The sequence below is a fragment of the Sinocyclocheilus grahami genome, unplaced genomic scaffold, assembly GCF_001515645.1.
Source record: "Sinocyclocheilus grahami isolate Dianchi unplaced genomic scaffold, SAMN03320097.WGS_v1.1 scaffold681.1, whole genome shotgun sequence".
NCBI lineage: Eukaryota > Metazoa > Chordata > Actinopteri > Cypriniformes > Cyprinidae > Sinocyclocheilus > Sinocyclocheilus grahami.
In genome coordinates this window covers 315,577-335,350 of record NW_015505860.1, presented here as the reverse complement: position 1 = coordinate 335,350, position 19,774 = coordinate 315,577, and the positions used below count along the sequence as shown (strand labels likewise).

General features: G+C 39.3%; 1 protein-coding gene across 1 annotated transcript in view; it reads left to right on the top strand.

Moving 5' to 3' along the window:
* LOC107559334 (sphingosine-1-phosphate lyase 1-like) overlaps nt 1-19,410 on the top strand; it is a 23,340-nt gene extending 3,930 nt beyond the window's left edge. The window contains exons 2-14 of the mRNA XM_016243116.1: nt 3,878-4,043; nt 9,977-10,044; nt 10,880-11,027; nt 11,278-11,357; nt 12,451-12,579; nt 14,329-14,417; nt 14,724-14,832; nt 14,934-15,032; nt 15,151-15,297; nt 15,891-16,129; nt 16,323-16,469; nt 16,676-16,796; nt 17,501-19,410. Coding sequence (XP_016098602.1) covers nt 3,878-4,043; nt 9,977-10,044; nt 10,880-11,027; nt 11,278-11,357; nt 12,451-12,579; nt 14,329-14,417; nt 14,724-14,832; nt 14,934-15,032; nt 15,151-15,297; nt 15,891-16,129; nt 16,323-16,469; nt 16,676-16,796; nt 17,501-17,656 — 1,698 coding nt within the window. The 3' untranslated portion in view covers nt 17,657-19,410. The remainder of the gene's footprint in view (nt 1-3,877; nt 4,044-9,976; nt 10,045-10,879; nt 11,028-11,277; nt 11,358-12,450; nt 12,580-14,328; nt 14,418-14,723; nt 14,833-14,933; nt 15,033-15,150; nt 15,298-15,890; nt 16,130-16,322; nt 16,470-16,675; nt 16,797-17,500) is intronic.
* Nucleotides 19,411-19,774: the final 364 nt, after the last annotated feature.

Below are 19,774 nucleotides of genomic sequence, written 5' to 3'. Positions count from 1 at the left end.
TAATAAGTAATATCTCTGTCTTATCCGAATTTAATAGGAGAAAATGATTGGTCATCCAATCTTTTACATTTTTAACACACTCTGTTAGCTTAGATCATTTAGAAGTTTCATCTGGTCTCGTTGAGGTATATAGTTGAGTATCATAACAGTGGAAACTAATCCCGTCTTTTCTAATAATATTACCAAGGGGCAACATGTATATTGAAAATTGCAGAGGACCTAGGACAGATCCTTGTGGCACTCCATATTTTACTGGTGATAATTGAGATGACTCCCCATTTAAATAAACAAAAAGTGGTAGCGATCAGACAGGTAGGATCTAAACCATCTTAAAGCCTGCCCTTGAATACCTGTATAGTTTTGTAATCGATCTATGAGTATGTCATGATCTATGGTGTCGAACTCAGCACTAAGATCAAGTAAAACTAGCAATGAGATGCAGCCTTGGTCTGACGCAAGAAGCAAGAGATATGACGCAAGTTATATCTCTTACAACATATTCTTTAATGTACACTATAGTTCAAAAGGCTATTTATTTGATCAAAAATACAGTAAAAAAAGTTTAGGGTCACATATTTTCAAATGTAATTTAGGCTATTCCTGTGATGGCAAAGCTGGATTTTCAGCAGCTATTACTTCAGTGTCACATGATCCTATTATGCTGATTTGGTACTCGGGGAACATTTTTTATTATTGTCAATGATACAAAACAGTGCTGCTTAATATTTGAGTACAAACTCAAATTTTTTTTCCAGAATTATTAGATGAATAGAAAATTAAAAAGAACAACATTTATTTGAAATGGAATCTTTTAAAATGTTTTTACTGTCAGTTCTGGTCAAAGTGTCATTTGCTGAATAAATGTATGAATTTCTTTAAAAATGACCCCAAAATTTAATTACCTACAGGATACATTATGGAAGATCTTGAGTGTTTTAAAATTTGGACTGAGCTAGGGCTAAGCGATATGGCCAAAAAAATCATATCTCTCTATTTTTAATTATTTTGGGCTGAAATGCAATATACAGTATACATCTAAGTATTTTCTACATTTTCTATTTGGATTAAAAAAAAGATATTTAAATAATGTTAAATTGAATAAGTATATATATTCCCAAAGTGTCAATATTTTGTGTGGCCACCATTATTTTCCAGCACTGCCTTAACCCTCTTGGGCATGGAGTTCACCAGAGCTTCACAGGTTGCCACTGGAGTCCTCTTCCACTCCTCCATGACGACATCACGGAGCTGGTGGATGTTAGAGACCTTGAGATGCTCAATAGGGTTTAGGTCTGGAGGCATGCTTGGCCAATCCATCACCTTTACCCTCAGCTTCTTTAGCAAGGCAGTGGTCGTCTTGGAGGCGGGTTTGGGGTCGTTTTCATGTTGGAATACTGCCCTGCGACCCAGTCTCAGAAGGGAGGGGATCATGCTCTGCTTCAGTATGTCACAGTACATGTTGGCATTCATGGTTCCCTCAATGAACTGTAGCTCCCCAGTGCTGGCAGCACTCATGCAGCCCCAGACCACGACACTCCCACCATAATGCTTGACTCTAGGCAAGACACACTTGTCTTTGTACTCCTCACCTAGTTGCCGCCAGAATTTCTATTCACTAAACTAAAAATGAAATTAAATAAACACGAGAGCACAGATTAATTGCATTATGTTTTGATTACCACATATCTGCTATCATAAAATAGACTTGTAATTCTACATATGACTATTATGGTGTTCCTCCTTTTCTATTGCCCTCTGTCTGTTTGGCGCGGTCATTCACTGAATTCTGTGAAGTTTAGAATCGCATGAGTCCTGACCGCAAAATGGAAATGTTTCCATGACTTTCTAACGTTTACAGATGGAGAATATACCTGTGAAATGTAAGTTATGCACTGAGGAAAACGGCACATCTCAAACGCATTAAACAGTGCAAGTAGCGTATCTGTCGTAGCATCTGACTGGGCGAGCCGTGTTAACTATCTTACGAGTTATTTTAAAGCCCTTAATATAAAGCATGTCTCATGTTTAGGACAAATTGGATTATGCACTTTCCCTGTAGCAGCTCACACTATGTCCACTGCTATGATTCAGATGAGCTCGTATTAAACTACTGTAGCTATATCGATATAAATGGTATTGCCTCATCCATATCGCTTTAAAAAATGTATATCGATATATCGTTCAAACTCGATATACCGCCAAGCCCTAGACTGAGCTACTAAAGCACTTTACTTCTGATCCTGCTTTAGACATCTGAACATTTCCGTTGGAAACATGAGCTCTTTGACCTAACAATGGACAAATAATCAAAGCTCAGCTAGAGAGGGTGTGATTGTCTGCAGTATACTAGCAGCTGAAAGCAAGCAGTTTGAGGTGACATCTTATTTTCTATAAACTTAGTTGTGCTTTGTTTCACACTTGTTCTATTACCACATTCATGTTGTCTGTCAGGTTCAGAAGATGTTTTACAACATAGCAGATGTGCACATCCCTTCATCTCTTTTGCAATGTGTCTCTTCTCTTGCCTTTTGCCCTTTTTACAAGATAACAATCTCAGCTTTTTATGGCATGTTATGCAGTGAGATCCTGTCTGTAGGTCTTGTTACAGTACATAAGACTGATAGGGATGCTGCCTTTAAAGATCTCTCTTCAGGGCTGTCAAGGTTCCACATTTCACACCGTTGTTATATTTGGATCCTGAACGTGTGATGCACATCAGTCCTGGTCAAAGTTTCATTTGCTCACTCACATGACCTGTTTACCTGCTTCTCTGAATCCACGGTGCTTGGCAGACCCTGATAAACCTGTCGGAGGGCTTGTCATGGACTTAGAAATCTATTCAAGGGGTGTTGTTTAACTGATTCATTCATTATCTCCTTGACAAGATGATTGAAATTAATACCTTTTAAGTTTGTTTAATTCATCTAGTAGTGTAATTACACCTCATTTATTGTGGTTTTTAGTATAACTAGGCCTAGGGCTTTTTACATGCTCAAATTAAACAAAATGCAAATTATAGCATTAGTCAAGCTTTTGAAGACATAACAAGATGCTCATTCATTGTAGATGACTAGGAGTTGACATGCTCACGATATAGTTAGCTAAGACTTTGTTCAGCTGACCTCCAGATTTCCTGCGTGGAGTTGTGGTGATGCTATTTGGCCACAATATGTGGTGTTATCAAGCAGAACCACATTGTGCTGTAAAAAATAGTGATTGTGAAATGCATCCACCAGATATGATTTTTACTGCCTATTTAAATGGTACAACCCTCCATTTATAAATATAGACTTCAGTATGATAGACTTGAACTAGTATTTTTTAGGAATTTATTTGTTTCACCCATATCCTTAGAAGCCCATTTTAAGTCTTTGCTGGTAGCATTTAAGTTTTGTATGGCCAGTTTCTCATAATGAATAAGGTGTGGCCAGCAGGAACAATATCTCACTTACTAGTAATCTTCTAAGCTTTCCTTGTTTCTTGTGGCTGAAGTTAGACATACTGCTTCCAAAGTGTAATTAGTGAATCCAAGCTCCTGAGACAATTAAGTATTAAACTCAGTCTGCTATAGTAAGTATTTAATTGTTTTTGAGATTTTAATTTGCTAATAGCTGTCATTATGCTAAGCTGATCATAGATAGCCATCATTTTTGTACTTATTCTTCAAATAGTGCCTAACCTTAAAGAAGTTTAGTAGGGTGTTTATTCAATCTTCTATAAATGTTTATTGATTGATGTGGCTATTGCTTGTAATTACAGGTAAGCAGGCAGTTCTTGGTTTCTGTATGTTGTTTTCTGCTGAAGCTTGTAGTTTTCCAGCTGTTTACTAAAATTAGATAGGGTTCATTTCTGTAACATTTCTCCTTTCCTCATGCAGAGTGCCTTGGAGGTGTATAAGGAGATGGTGCTGCTGTACATAGAGGAGGCTCGGCACTTTGTGAATTCTCAGTGTGCTGATCTGGAGCCATGGCAGATCATTGCGACCACTTTGCTGTCCACACTTGGTGCGGTGTGGCTAAAGGGTTTCCTTTTCCAAAATGAGAGTAAGTGCTATTTATCACTCAGGGTTTTTTTTTGAACATATGTATGTATCAGGCATGTTAAATATGTTGACAGGTTTACACTATCATTCAAAAGTTTGAGGTTGGTACAATTTTTTTTTAAAGAAATTTGAAAAGTCTCTATAAGGCTCATCATGGCTACATTTATAAAAATACAGTAATATTATGAAAAATCATTACTATTTAATATAACAACTTTTTAAAATATATTTTAAAATGTAATTTACTCCTGTGATGGCAAAGATAAATTTTTAGCAGGCATTACTTCCGTTTTCATTGACACATGATACTTCAGAAATTATTCTAATATGATGATTTGTTGCTTAAGAAACATTTCTTATGATTATCAATGTTGAAAACAGTTGTGCTGCTTAATATTTTCAGGATGCTTTGAGTAGAAAGTTCAAAAGAAAAGGATTTATTTGAAATGGAAATCTTTTGTTACAATATACAAGTCTTTAATGTCACGTTTGATCAGTTAAATGCATCACTGCTGAATAAAAGTAATAATTTCTTGAACAAATACAGTTTTGTTTTTAAATGGTGGTGTGTACATAATCTTGATATATTTCCATGAGTCTAGAGAAGAAAAAAATAGTTTAATTGTTGAAAAAGTATAATGGTTTATTTATCAATAGACTTTTCACAGTACTGTTCCCTTTCAGTCGGTCACTTCGACGTTGTGTCGAGCAGGGTTTGCCCTTGGGAGCCCAGACACCTGTGACATCATTGAGAAAAGGCCAATGAAATTGGCAAACAAAATTTACATAGCTGGCCACACCCCGGACATCCTTGTATAAATAAGCCAACGTAGCATTTGCTCACATCTGTTCTGTTTTTCGGAGCTGAATGCAGCGTCTCTCTGTGAGAAGCGGCACTCATTCACCTCTCGATCTCCTCGGAGTTGGATCTATGGCACAGGCAGCGGTCTTTGCCTTCTCGTCCACAGCTAAGTGTTGTGAGAGTACCCCCAGGTGCTTCAACGGCAATCTTTAAGAGCAAATTTCCTCTTAAAATTGCAAATTCTCTGAAAGAGCTTTACGGGTGGAATTGTGTGTTTACTTCATGCCTTTCTGCCCTTGTTCTTCTGGTTACAGTTACCATGTCTCTCTTTATGACCGGCACAATCACTGCCTTTAGTGTCTGGGCCCTGCTCATGCTGAAGCAGCACTCGTGGATGGTTCACGTCCCGCTTGCAAGAACCTCTCCTTAGGCACGTTGAGCTCGCAGCTAGGGTTCTTTGCCAAAAGAGCCCAAGTCACCCCAGTCGCTTCCTGTTCCGGTCCTTCTACTTTCGGTATGAGGCCACAGTGATGTGCACCGGGGAAGAGCCCGGTGAGATGAGAATGGTTCCGCTGGGGGAATCCCCATGGGCTTCTCATTCCTCCCACACTTTGTATCCTCCAGTTGAGCTTCCGGATGAGTTTGCTAGCTTGTCTCAAGGTGAGTTAAATTTCTCATTTGGGGCTCGTGATGAGGATAAGCTGTCAATCGCAGCATCGGAGGGCAGTCTAAAACCAACTGAAATCGATGACTCAGAGTCTGAGGCAGACACTGAGATGATGGCTGTGCTTACCTGGGCGGCCAAGAGCATCGGGCTTGAGTGGATTCCCCACCCTGCCTCGAACACTCTCGGCTGGATGATTGGTTTCTGGGCACTGAGCGCAACACTAAGCCGAGCCCAGCCCCCGTTCCTTTCTTCCCAGAGGTGCACAAGGAACTGATGAAATTGTGGAAGACCCCCTTCTCGGACAGGAGACAATACACCGGTTCCTCTGTCCTCACAGCCCTCGGTGGAGGTCCAGCGAGGGAGTATACGGAGGTCCCCCAGGTGGAGAGGGTGATTGCGGTTCATCTTTGCCTGCAAAACGCCACCTCTTGGTGGTGTCGTCCAGGACTCCTGTCCAGGGCCTGTACGTTTTCTTCATCCCTGGTGGCGAAGGCTTATACAGCCTCTGGACAAAATGTGTCCGCCCTGCATGCCATGGCTATCATGCAGGTCTACCAGGCCAAGGTGTTGAAAGAACTGCACAAGATCCCAACCCAGAGGTTTTGCAGGAACTGCACTCGGCGACCGACTATGACCTCCGGGCTACGAAGGTCACGGTGTAGACTCTGGGCAGGATTATGTTCATGCTAGTGGTTCAGGACCGCCACCTGTGGCTCAACCTAGGTAAGATGCGAGATGCCAAGAAAGTATGATTTCTAGACATAGTGGAAGAATTTGTGCAGAAGTTCTTCACGGTTAAGCGGCAGACGGAGGCCAGCAAACACATCCTGCCTCTGTGTGGGTCAGGCCCTGGTCATGCACCCCCTCACATCTGGTGTCTCTAGCCCTCCCATCTGCGATGGCCAGATGCTGAGATTAGGCATCAGAGCCTGTTCAGACACAGATTTCCTTTCTCCTCATGTTCTGATGCAACAGGTCTGTCACCAAGCCAGGATCACGCTTGTTGGCGAACCCCTGTTCCCTCATTTGTCAGTGGCTCATTTGACCGACCTTACAGACAAGGCACGGTGCACCCTGATGGACATTTCACCTCCTGCCACTGTGCCTTTTGTTCCGCTAAGTGCCTTTTGACCCTGCCCTAGGTATGTTGATTTGTAGTTCCCTTGAGACCATTGGCTTCCACGGTTTGGACGGGCCCCCGGCTGCATTGGCATATCAACTGCCTGGAGTTGTTGACAATGCTTTTGGCTTTGAGGAGATTTCAACAAGTCTCTGCATGCCACGCACATCCCGGGCAAACTCAATCATGTTGCGGATTCCTTCTCATGACTGGTCATGCTCCGAGGTGAGTGGAGGCTTCATCCCCAGATGGTCCAGCTGATTTGGAGACGATTTGGCAAGCCACAGTTAGATCTGTTTGCTTCACCAGAATCAACCCATTGCCAGTTGTGGTGTTCCCTGACCAAGACCCCCCTTGGCACGAACGCACTGCCTCACAGCTGGCCCAGGGACCTACACAAATATGCGTTTCCCCCAGTGAGCCTCATTGTACAGACTGCAAAGTCAGGGAGGGAAGAAAGGGAACAAGTCTTGTCTGTGGCTCCTTATTGGACCAACAAGACTTGGTTCTCGGAGCTTGTGCTATTAGCATCGGCCCCTCCCTTGCGGATTCCTCTGAGAAGAGACCTTCTCTCCCAGGGGAAGGGCACAATCTGGCACTGGCACCTGCACCCAGATCTCTGGATGTGACTAGGAGGAATTTGGAGACCTTTCACCCACTGTGGTGAATACTATTACACAGGCCTCTACGAGGCGGCTGTATGACCTGAAGTGGTGCATTTTTGTGAATTGGTGGCTCCTCGGAGATGTGGGATCGGTTCCATGCTATCCTTCTTCCAAGAGAGCCTGGGCAGGCACCTGTCTGCTTATACGCTTAAGGCGTACATGGCTGTGATTGCAGCGAATCATAACACTGTAGATGGCAGCTCAGTAGGGAAGCAAACCTGGTTATAAGATTCCTAAGAGGCGCCCAGAGGTTGCATCCTTCGGGCCTTACAAAGAGATCCATTTGAGCCCCTTCAGTCAATTGAACTTAGTGCCCTCTCTATAAAGAGGGTGGGGGCTCTTCAAGCTCTCTCCGTTAGCGAATAGAATTGCCTAGAATTCGGGCTGGCAGACTCTCACGTTGTCCTGAAACCCCAGCTTGGATATGTGCCCAAGGTTCCCACCACTCCTTCCTTCCAGAGATCAGGTGGTAACCTTGCAAGCTATCCTCCCACAGGAAGGGGACCTCAACCTGTCACTGTTGTGCTCAGTGTCAAGTCAAGTGACCTTTATTTATATAGCTCTTTTAACAATACAGATTGTGTCAAAGCAACTTTACAGTATTAAATAGGAAAATAGTGTGTCAGTAATGCAAAATGACAATAGTAAACACTCAATTTTCAGTTAAAGGCAGTTCATCGTTGAATTCAGTGATGTCATTATCCAGCTCAATTCAGCTTAAATAGTATCTGTGCAATCAAGTCGACAATATCGCTGGATATTAAGTGTCCCCAACTTAGCAAGCCAGAGACGACAGCGGCAAGGAACCAAAACTCCATCGATGACAGAATGGAGAAAAAACCTTGGGAGAAACCAGGCTCATTTGGGTGGCCAGTTCTCCTCTGGCCAGATGAAACCAGCAGTTCAATTCCAGGCTGCAGTAAAGTTACATTGTGCAGAGGACTCATCTGGTTCCTGTGGTCTTGTCCCGGTGGCCGTCTAGGAGACAAGATCTTCACTGGGGAGTGTAAGCCCTGTGCATCTATTTGAAATGCACACAGGGTTTCAGACGGTCTGAACAGCTCTTTGTCTGCTTTGGAGGACAGCAGAAGGGAAATGCTGTCTCTAAACAGAAGATCTTCCACTGAATTGTGGATGCGATCCTAATGGCCTATCAGGCCAGAGGCTTACCATGCCCCCTGGCAGTGAGGCTCACTCAACCAGGGACATCGCTGCTTCATCAGCATTAGTGAATGGTTCCTCTCTAGAGCTTGTACATGGCGCCTCCCCCGTCTCAGATGGCATATGTGCTTATTGAGCCCAGTTCAGTTCCTTCTTATGAATTCTAGGCTACCTTTCCATCACTTAAGCACTTTTTTCAAAATCATAGACATGTATTTACAAATCAAGTATAATGGGAACACATAATGATCTTGCAGAGAGCTTTACCGAGCTGACTGCTGTAACTGAACGCGACCAGTGTTTAAACTTTAAAGGCTGAACGAATGAGTGACGGCCACAGCGGAGAAAATAGTTTGTGTGAACTTTAATGTAAGGACTTAAATATTCATATGTAGCTCACATTAAGCTATCGTATGGCTTCAGAAGTAACACAGAATAATTCGCACAATCGAGAAAAAAATAAAAAATCTCGGATTTGGATCGGCTCTCTTTAACCGATACCCGATCCGAGAAAAATGGCACTATCGGAGCCGATACCCGATATGAATATCGGATCGGCGCATCCCTAGTTGAGACGCTTCTTGACTCCTCAGAACAGAACAAGTGAGCAAATGCTGCGCAGACCTATTTATACCCGGATGTCTGGGGTGTGGCCAGCTATGCAAATTTTGCTCACCGATTTCATTGCCCTTTCCTCAATGATGTCAGAGGTGTCTGGGCTCCCAAGAGGAATCCCTAATGGCAGAAACTTCAGCACAATGTCTCTCATTCCCTGATGAAGGGAACAGGGTTACCATACATAACAGAGACTTTTTTTTATTTGCCACTGTGAAACAATATGAAACCCAGCATTATTTTGCAAACTAATTCCATATAAATATTGATGTTGTCCTTTTTTGCTATTCATCAGTGAGGCAGTCTTAAAATTAAGTTGCAAAAAGTCGGAAACTACGTTACAATCTCTCTGTTCCCTTCATCAGGGAACGAGGGTTACCATACATAACAGAGATTTTTTTCTTTGCCACTGTGAAACAATATGAAACCCAACATTATGTTGCAAACTAATTCCATGTAAATATTGATGTTGTCCTTTTTTGCTATTCATCAGTCAGGAAGTCTTAAAACAAAGTAGCAAAATGGCAAGGCCACTTGAACAATAACGAAGTCTGTGGCATTTGTAAGCTTAATATGCTACCGGTGACCTAGACGACATTTCTTTTTGTTTTTTTATCGTGGCATGTTATGGTTGAGTCATCATTCAGAAACAATGGTTTCATACGAGCTGAGGGAGAAAAACCAAACATCTACACTGATGTCTCTCGTTTGTATAATTTTACATGGCAAACTTTAGATTTATATTTCTCTCAGTTGAAAATAAGAGATTGTTTGAAAAATCTCAAGCAGTCACAGGGCTTGAATTTTGTTTTCACAGCAACTCAAATTTAGAAAAATGTCTTGCTGTGGAGACATTTCATGTCACGTCTTCACCGCAATTTGCTCATTGTGTCATGTTTTCTAGGTCTGACATCAAGGGTAAAGAAGCAGTTCTTTAAAATCATCAGAAAAATCCCATTTATTGGAGCAACAGTAAGCATCTAGTGGTTTTCTAGTTCCCTTTCTTCTTTCAGACTTCTCTTTCTGTCTTGATGGTTAAGTCACCACTGTCATGCTGAAGTGGAAATTAAGCCTTTAACACACTTTCACATTAGACCCTGTGATTATTCCAGGGTTTACCTTGTGTTATTAATCTGAACAGAGCGCAACATGTCCGGTTCCAATCAGAACCGACTGCAGGTTGATTTTAATCTGTCTTGTCAGACTCTTTTGTCTTTTACAATATTTATTTGAATGCATCTAACCGTCCTAACATTACAAATTACAAACTAAACGCCCATTAGAACAGGGGATCTTTTGGACTTAAAGGCCTCCATTGTGCAACACAATATTCAAAGGCCTCTCATATAAGTTATAATATTTCTTCTGGTTTGTTCTTCTGTAATTATGCTAAAGGTGCTTGTTTTCAAACTTTTTTGCAATGTAGTTTTAAATATTTAAAAATGAAGTGATAAGAAAATACTAATTTACAAATTTTTACACCATGATGTGTTTTTAGCATTTTAAACAAGTTAGATTATTTTCTAATTATTTTAATTATTAAGTCATCCTGCAGCTTCCTTAGAAGTTTGCTGAGGCCTCCTAGTGGGCCCCGGACCAGTGGTTGAGAACCACTGCCTTAGAGCACTGCAAGTCATTAAAAGATCTGCTTTTGAATTTGCAAATAGATGAAGAAGTAACGTCATATCAGCACTGCAGTAATTGTTTTTATTTTCCCTTCAATTAATCTATTCCCTATATTTCTTGTATTTAAGTATTCTGAGGTTTTTGACACTTTTTGTTTTCTTCCCAATCTTTCCCTCATCAGATTCAGAATCAGCTCAACAAGGCATTGGATGACATGTCGATGAGTCTATGCACGCTGAAGGAAGGCATGTACTACACCAAACTCCTACCAGCACAGGGCCTCACCCACAAACAGCTCCTCGACAAGATCAGGGAGTATGAGACACTGAGTGAGTCACCTTCAGCCTGTCCCAACTCCCATCTGTTATAATGAGGGAAAGCCCAAAGGCTTTGAGGATAAATCAGAACTCTTAAAGTTTCAGCCAGATGTTCTCCGACTGAATTTGCCCTTCAGTGTGGGTGTAGTTTCTTTGCAAACAAGTTTATTTATTAGGGTATAATACCACTGGTTTATACAGTATTAGAAGTCAGTGTCCCACCATTGTTCTGTCCTCAGTCTTTTTTCATACTTGATTTCAGGTGAAGTAGACTGGGCGAAAGGCAAAGTGTCTGGCGCAGTCTACTGGGGGGATGAGAAGCTCACAGATCTCCTGGTGAAGGTATAATGACTTTTTAAATAATTTACATCAGCAAATCCCAACAAGGGCTATGTGTGTTCCAGGGGGTACTTTTAATTTAGCTTTAATTCATAAAACTGGACAAAAAATGTAAATAAAATAGTCAAGGTTTATCTTATGATTCAGCTCATTTTTCAAGAAAAGGAGACAAAAAAAAAGAACTTTGTTTTGATCAAATGCAGAATATTTGTGCTATCTGGTGTGTCTTTGTTTAACCCACAGTATGGATTTTCTTATAAACTGACTTTAATAATAAAATGATGATATTAATAATTAAAAAATTATACAGGTAATTATTAAATTAGATAAATTATACCCAGAATAATATCTCATTTAATTTAATATACAGTACTGTTTGGGGTCAGTAAGAGTTTTTTTTTATCTTATGCTCACTAAGGCTGCATTTGGTTGGTTTTATGAAAACTGTAATGTGGTAGCGCTGCTTAATATTTTTGTGGAACCCATGATACATTTTTTAGGATTCTATGATGAATAGAAAGTTCAAAACAACAGCATTTATTTGAAATTTATTTTACTGTCACTTTTGATTAATTGAATGCATCCTTGCTGAATAAAAGTATCAATTTCTTTCTTTAAAAAAATCTTACTGAACCCCCCACCTTTAACTGCCGATGAAGTGCTATTTGATGGGGTTGTGGGTTGATACATACAGTGGGGAAAAAAAGTATTTAGTCAGTCACCAATTGTCATTGCCAACAAAGGGTATATAACAAAGTATTGAGATGAAATTTTGTTATTGACCAAATACTTATTTTCCACCATAATTTACAAATAAATTCTTTAAAAATCCTACAATGTGATTTTCTGGATTTTTTTTCTCATTTTGTCTCTCATAGTTGAGGTATACCTATGATGAAAATTACAGGCCTCTCTCATCTTTTTAAGTGGGAGAACTTGCACAATTGGTGGCTGACTAAATACTTTTTTGCCCCACTGTATGACAAACAAGGTTCAGGAACACTGGCTTTGATTTTCACTTTACCTTTGAATCAAGCAGAGGCTTTGTAAAACAAGAAATAATTCCTGGATTTTGTTTTGTTCCTCTGATTTGCAGGTATATGGTGAGTTTGCCTGGACCAATCCCCTCCACCCGGACCTGTTCCCTGGGGTTAGGAAGATGGAGGCAGAAGTGGTGCGGATGACATGTGCCCTCTTTAATGGAGGGCCAGACTCCTGTGGCACAGTCAGTCCTTCTCACTGTCTTCCACATTTTGTAAAATTTCCCATTGTTCTCTGCTCTCTGCAGTTGTTTGCACTTGAGATAATAAGCTGGATGTTGGAAAATATCTCCTTAACAGAATCTGTAGAATGCTATGACAGCTGAATACACTGGCTGCATTCACACAGCAGCAGAATTAAATTGTGTATCTAGTGTTTTTTTACAGCTATTGTGACAATAGAAAACCGGGTTTCCACGGGTCCTTAAAAAGTCTTAAATTTAGTTATATCAAATTTAAGGCCATAAAGTCTCAAGAAAGTCTTAATTATGATTCCAAGAGGTCTTAAATTTTGGGGACGGAAAGACGAGAATTGCAATATGGCTCATAAAAAGGATCACCCCCACCTAAAAATGACTTGTAAACTCAATCAGGTGTAGCTAATCACCTTCTCAATGGCACACAAAGCCATTTGACTTTCAACTGTGATCAGATGTGGTCATTTTGATTAGCTCAGCAAGAAAAGAGCTTTCCTGAAGCATTTCAATCCTTGGTAGTGCAACTGAAGCAAACAATCAACTATTGGTGGCAAAAGATCTCCGGGATAAAGTTGTGGACCGGCACAAGTCAGGAGATGGATACAAAAAAAATTCAAAGGCTTTATCTGGTCAGGAAAGCTATGAAGAGGCCTACAGCAACTCTGAAGTAGTTGCAGGATTTTATGACAAAGAGTGGTCATTGTGTGCATGTGACAACTATATCACAAATTCTCCACAAATGTGGCTTGTATGGGAGGGAGAAAAAAGCCACTCCTCAAGTAATCCACATGCAGTCACGACTGAGCTTTGCCAAAACACACCTTGAAGATTCTGAGGCAGATGAGACTAAAATTTAATTATTTGGCCTCAACACCAAACAATATGTCTGGCTAAAATCCAGTACAGCTCACCATCCAAACAGCATTCCTACAGTAAAACAAGGGGGGTGATCCTTTTTCCAACTCAGTGATTGTTTTTTTTTAATTATTTTCTGACATGTTGGTGTGTTCTCTTTCACTTGGATGTTATAAGCTGCACTGAGTAAATGCGGCTGGATAAAACTAATACCGTGTCCGTCTTCATTTCAGGCTGCAAAGCAACAAAATGTGATTATTTTAAAAGGGGTAATTCTTTTATATGCCCTCTGCATATTCTGCTGCTCCAAAAGCGCCACCTGCTGGCAGAGAATCAATTAGCATTTTTCAATAAGCCATTCTGTTTTTGTTCAGACCACAGTGAAAATCAGCCCATACTTTTACACCACAAACACTCGGTTGTAAATGTGAACCAGTGGATCAAAGATCTAAACGATTAAGCCACTAAGATATATTTATAAGTTATTAAATTAATATAATTGATTAGTAATAATTGTTTACATTTATGTAATAATTGATACTTTTGACTTATCCCTTTTCTTAAAAATGGTTTAAAGGCTGAAATGTGAAATGTGACTTAAAAAAAGTCTTTAATATGATTTAAAAAATCCTGAAGATACCCTGGAAAAGCGGCTTGACTTTGGTACTTCATTCATCTAGACAGTTTTTGAACAGCATGTTTGGGACAATTTGAGAGTCGCTCCAGTTAATCCTAAGCAAATTTCCATTTGCTCATTTATCAGTCCATTGTTTAACAATCTGAAAACTGTATCGAATAATATCAAGTTTCTTAATATCAAGTCATTATAATGCTGTTCACTCAAAACACAATTTTTTTTTTGTGTGTTCCTTTCATGAAAAGGTTACTTCAGGTGGAACAGAAAGCATCCTGATGGCATGCAAGGCATACAGAGACATGGCTCATGAACGTGGCATTAAACACCCAGAGATGTATGTACTATCTCAGTCTAGTCAAAACATTCAGCCTCTGCAGTCATAATACTCTAATTCTGTTTAGGTCAATTAACAGTAGCTGTCAACCCACACTGTAAACAATTTAAACAAATAAGTGGTTTGCTACGGTTGGCTATTCATTTACATAGGATGAATAAACACTGCAACATTATATTTAAAAATGCACTCAGTTTTTACTGAGTTTTATTTTACTTGGACAGAATTAATGCTCATTAGTGCACCTTAAAGGCAGTTGTTTTATTCAGTCCCACTGTGTAATTTTTCATTTTGTCTATGTGCTAGTATTGCACCAGTGAGCGTCCATGCAGCGTTTGACAAAGCAGCACATTATTTTGGGATGAAGCTCATTCACATACCTCTGGACAAGAAGACCATGAAAGTGGATGTGAAGGTACTGCTGTCTGGTTTGTCCACAGCAGACAGGCACATTTTTGTGAATATTGACCAGCTTGATGTTCACCTAATTTTAATGACTACTTTTTTTGGTCATAGGCAATGAGGAGGGCCATTTCTAGAAACACAGCGATGCTGGTGTGTTCAGCTCCTCAGTTCCCCCATGGAATTATGGACCCTGTAGTGGAAGTGGCAAAGGTAACATTTGCTTATTCAGATGGGCATGTAATTCAGTACTTTTGTATTGTGGTATACATTAATCTGTAGTGTATTCTTTATCTTAAATATAATTAAATGTTTTTTTTTATTATTTTAGCTTGCAGTAAAATACAACATCCCATTCCATGTGGATGCATGCTTGGGTGGGTTCCTAATAATTTTTATGGAAGAGGCGGGTTTCAAACTTGATCCCTTTGATTTCCGGGTCAAAGGCGTGACCAGTATCTCAGCTGATACACATAAGGTGAGAACTTGATAGTAAGAGAAATTAATGAATACAAAATAAATACTGGTAATATGTTTGGGATCAGTAAGATTGAAAAAATAATAAGAATAATAATTTAACACTGCTGTTATTTTGAAAAATGTATTACCATTTCCACAAAAATAAACTGTTTTCAGCTGTAAACAACAGCCTATTAGAATGATTTCTGAAAGAGCATGTGACACTGAAGACTGGAGTAATGGCTGCTGAAAATTAAGCTTTGCCATCACTGCATAAAGTAAATTTTTTATATATATTAAAATAAAAGCCAATTATTTTAAGTTGTAATAATATTTCACTATATTACTGTTTTTTCTGTATTTTTGATCAAATGAATGCAGCCTTGGTGAGTGTAAGAGACTTCTTTCAAAAACATTAAAATCTTACCCCAAGCTTTTGAACAGTAGTATTTTTTTTTCATGTTATTGTCATGAATTAAAATGTTTATGCAAATGATCTCTGACAGAACTACAACTGTTTTTATTGTTATCTGTCCAGATATCGTCATGATGAAGATTAAAGTTAAATTCAAAGTTGATTTAATTATAAAATCAGTGTCTTTGTCCCCACAGTATGGTTATGCTCCCAAAGGCTCCTCAGTGGTGCTCTACAGTGACAAGAAATTTCGCCACTACCAGTATTTCGTAGCTCCTGATTGGCAGGGAGGAATTTACGCGTCTCCGTCCATGGCTGGCTCTCGGCCTGGAGGCATAATTGCTGCCTGTTGGGCTACTATGATGCACATGGGTGAGAATGGATATGTTGAGGCCACCAGGAAAGTCGTTGGGACAGCCCGCAAAATCAAAGCAGGGTCAGTATTAATACCATTTGTAGTATAATACATGAAAGACATGAACGACACAGGCAAGGTGTTGCTTTGAATGTATATCAACTGTGGTAAATGTAAATGTGCATGACAAGTAACATTTACATGCCAGGAAAGGCCCTGTACACAGAAACAACATCTTTAAAAAAACAAACAAAAAAAAACTCTCTTCCCACAGAATCCGTAAAATAGGTGGGGTGTTTGTATTCGGGGATCCAGAAGTGTCTGTGGTGGCTCTAGGCTCTGATGTTTTTGATATCTTTCGCTTATCTAATGCACTGACTTCAAAGGGCTGGAATCTCAACACTCTGCAGTTCCCATCCAGGTATGGTTAAAAACAAAATGTTCAATGTGAAATGTGCAGGTTATGCAAGCTAATGTAATATCCCTAAAACAGAATGAAGTTAGTCAGGTTAGGAAAAATACACACAGATCATTATTTATTATTGTTTTTATGTAAAGGCCTCAGTGCATCAATTTTCATCAGAAAAGTGGCTCCTCATTGTTTGTGGCTTTGTTGTTCTCTTTCAGCATCCATATTTGTGTCACAATGCTACACACACAGCCTGGTGTAGCTGAGCAGTTCATCAGTGATGTGAAGAGAGAAGTAGCCATCATCATGAAGAATCCTAAAGAGAAGACCACGGGGATGGTGCGTTTCCTTTTTATTTGATCAAAAATACAGTAAAGATGGTAATTGAGAAATATTATTACAATTTAAAATAACTGTTTTATTATATTTTAAAAAGTAATTTATTCCTGTGATGGAAAAGCTGAATTGTCAGCAGCCATTACTCCAGTCTTCAGTGTCTTTTGACTCTTCAGAAATCATTCTAACATGCTGATTTGGTGCTCAACAAACATTTCTTTGTATTATCAATGTAATAAAAAATGTGCTGCTTCATATTTTGGTGGAAACCGATAATTTTTTAGGATACTTTCATGAATAGAACGTTTAAATATAAAGGTCTTTACTGTCACTTTTGATCAGTTTAATATTTCCATACCTGGAAAAATCTTACCCCATACTGTTGTATTTCTACATGTTGACAAAATTAACTTCTAAAAGATACATGCATTTAAACAGATTTTTGTCTAACCAAATTCTGTCTATAATTGTCATAAAAAAAACTAAAAGGTACGGCTGCTTTGGTATGTCTCGGTTGAACTTCACATTTTGAGATTTATATAGTCATATTTTCAGACAAAATAATCATTGTCCGTAAGAACGCAGATGAGTAAATTCCTCACTTGGCACTCCAGTCCACTTCAGTCTATTTGTACATGTATAATCTCATCTGATAAACCATAATGAATAAATAACCCTGATTTAACTTTTCCCCCTTTATGTTGTAGGGAGCAATCTATGGCATGGCCCAATCCATTCCTGACCGAACGATGGTGACTGAGGTCTCACAGGGCTTTTTGGACTGCCTCTATAGCACTGAGGTGCCCAAAATACAGAGCAAGCACCATAAGAACCACATGAATGGCAACTCTAAAGCGCACTGAGATTGACTGTCGGGGTCTCCACCCTTAGCTGGCTAAAGGGATGTTCACTCTAATCATCTAATCATTCATTTTCTTCATTCAGTCAACTATTTACAACTAACTATTTTATGTATAAGCCATAGTCACCTGATATTTTGGGATTTGTGACTAAGGAGCGACAGTATCCTGTCTATAAGACTATAGAGACAGGTGCACAAGTATCTGAGAGTCTGTGAAGGGTCTAGGACATATTAATTTAATTTTGGTGACCAGTGAGTGCAGTTTTCCTTGTTTCATTTTGTCAATTTCTTATTTTTAGGACCAGTGCACACCATATGTATTTGATCACATTTCCACTATTATCTTTGGAAGTGTGCCACTTAAACCTCAGGATGCCAGGGCATAAGGTTGTCATTGTTATTGACAGACTGTTTTGACATTTCCCAGGAATTAAATAATGCAGATTAGACCAATATCCATAATACTATCAACATGGATTAATCATGGAGTTAGGATTTTATATATTCGCTATATCTCCTTCTCAGTAGAAACTTGAAAACATAGCAGACTGTTTTCGGATGGTAGTACTGCTCAGGTGAACCTGTATTGCAAATGTTTAGTTTTATTTCTTTCTTTTAAATTCCCCATAACTAGGATAGATTTGATAATCCAGTCTCAAAACATTCTTCTTATTTAAGAGAACATATCTCTCTGGTTTTAAATTACCTGTGGAAAGTGATATCAGGGCAAAACTTAACAAATCCACCCACCAGGTTGTGAAGTTCAACCATATTACCAGGTTCAAATTCCCATCCATTTGGGTTTTCAATTTTCACATTTCATCCTATCTACCTCATATCTAATAGTTCAAATAATTGTACACTTACTCATTGTTTCCCTTTTGTCTAAATCCTGAGAAATGTCATGTAATTGGGCATTTTGATCATCAGTCAATGTCATGCTCCAGGTTATGGTACTCGCTGACAACTGTTTTCAGAGAGCCAAAGACTCCCTTGATTTGTGAGTCTTTCTTTTGTGTGTTATATTTGATTGGGATCTTTGTTCCAGCTTAACTCAACGGAATGATAGCTAAGGCCTGGAACAGCAAGAAGGGAAATTAATTTGTGCATGAAGTCTGTGATATGAGGATCATGATGATGACATGTTACCATGGAAACATCAAACCAGGTCTGGTCAGCAATGTAATCCCTTAAGCACTCATAATATTTGTGACCACTGTGTGTGTTTTTACATTTTAAATCACTAATATAACGTCTCATATTTCAATGTATTTTTTTTATTATTCAGTAATTTCCATGTACTTTTTTTAACCTCTTTTTGGGGTACTTCAAGTAGGAGGTAGGACGGTGTTCTTTTGTATGATAACACTATTACAGTGTAGTCTCAAGAACTGTAACATGCCTTAGGCTAGGACGTAGACGTGGATATTTGTCTTCTAACAGTTACCCTTCTTGCCTAAATGAAGCATTTTAATGTCTTTATGCAATAATCTGTAATTACTGTAACTACTGAAACTGAGGCACCTTGACCTGAATTTTTGAAGCATGGCATGACCTCTACGGTTATGGTTGTATGAAGCACAAAACTAACAGCATTCACCTAAATGCCTTCCACAGACGTCAGGGTGTGTGCTATTAGGTTAACTAGCTACATCAGGGACTAGGCCTCTACCACGTCATGCAGTCCATTTCAATTTTGTCCTGTAATGTTTTTGTTGTTCCTATATAAATCAATAAACCTGGTCTTGGAATAAATATGCTGGTTGTGTAATATATTTACTTTTCTCTGTTTTACAGAACTTGTTTTTGCATTTACTGCACTGCTTTTCCATTATTTTTCTATGTAAAATTCCGTATAAGCCAGCCCTTATAGTTCGACATGAGGCTCTGCGTTCTTTTTCCATTCTTCAGAGCTGCTGCGCATGTTTTAAACTCAACATGTTTTTGTGACATCATTGATTAAACGGTAGGCAAGTGCTTTGACAGATGATTAATTGATTTCACAGTGCCAAAGTTGGCAAATATTCAGTCTAATACAATTCACCGAGGCACTAACCATGCCATCGCTGGGTCACATCAAATGAAAATAAAGGCACCATATATTTACTTCTTAAAAAAA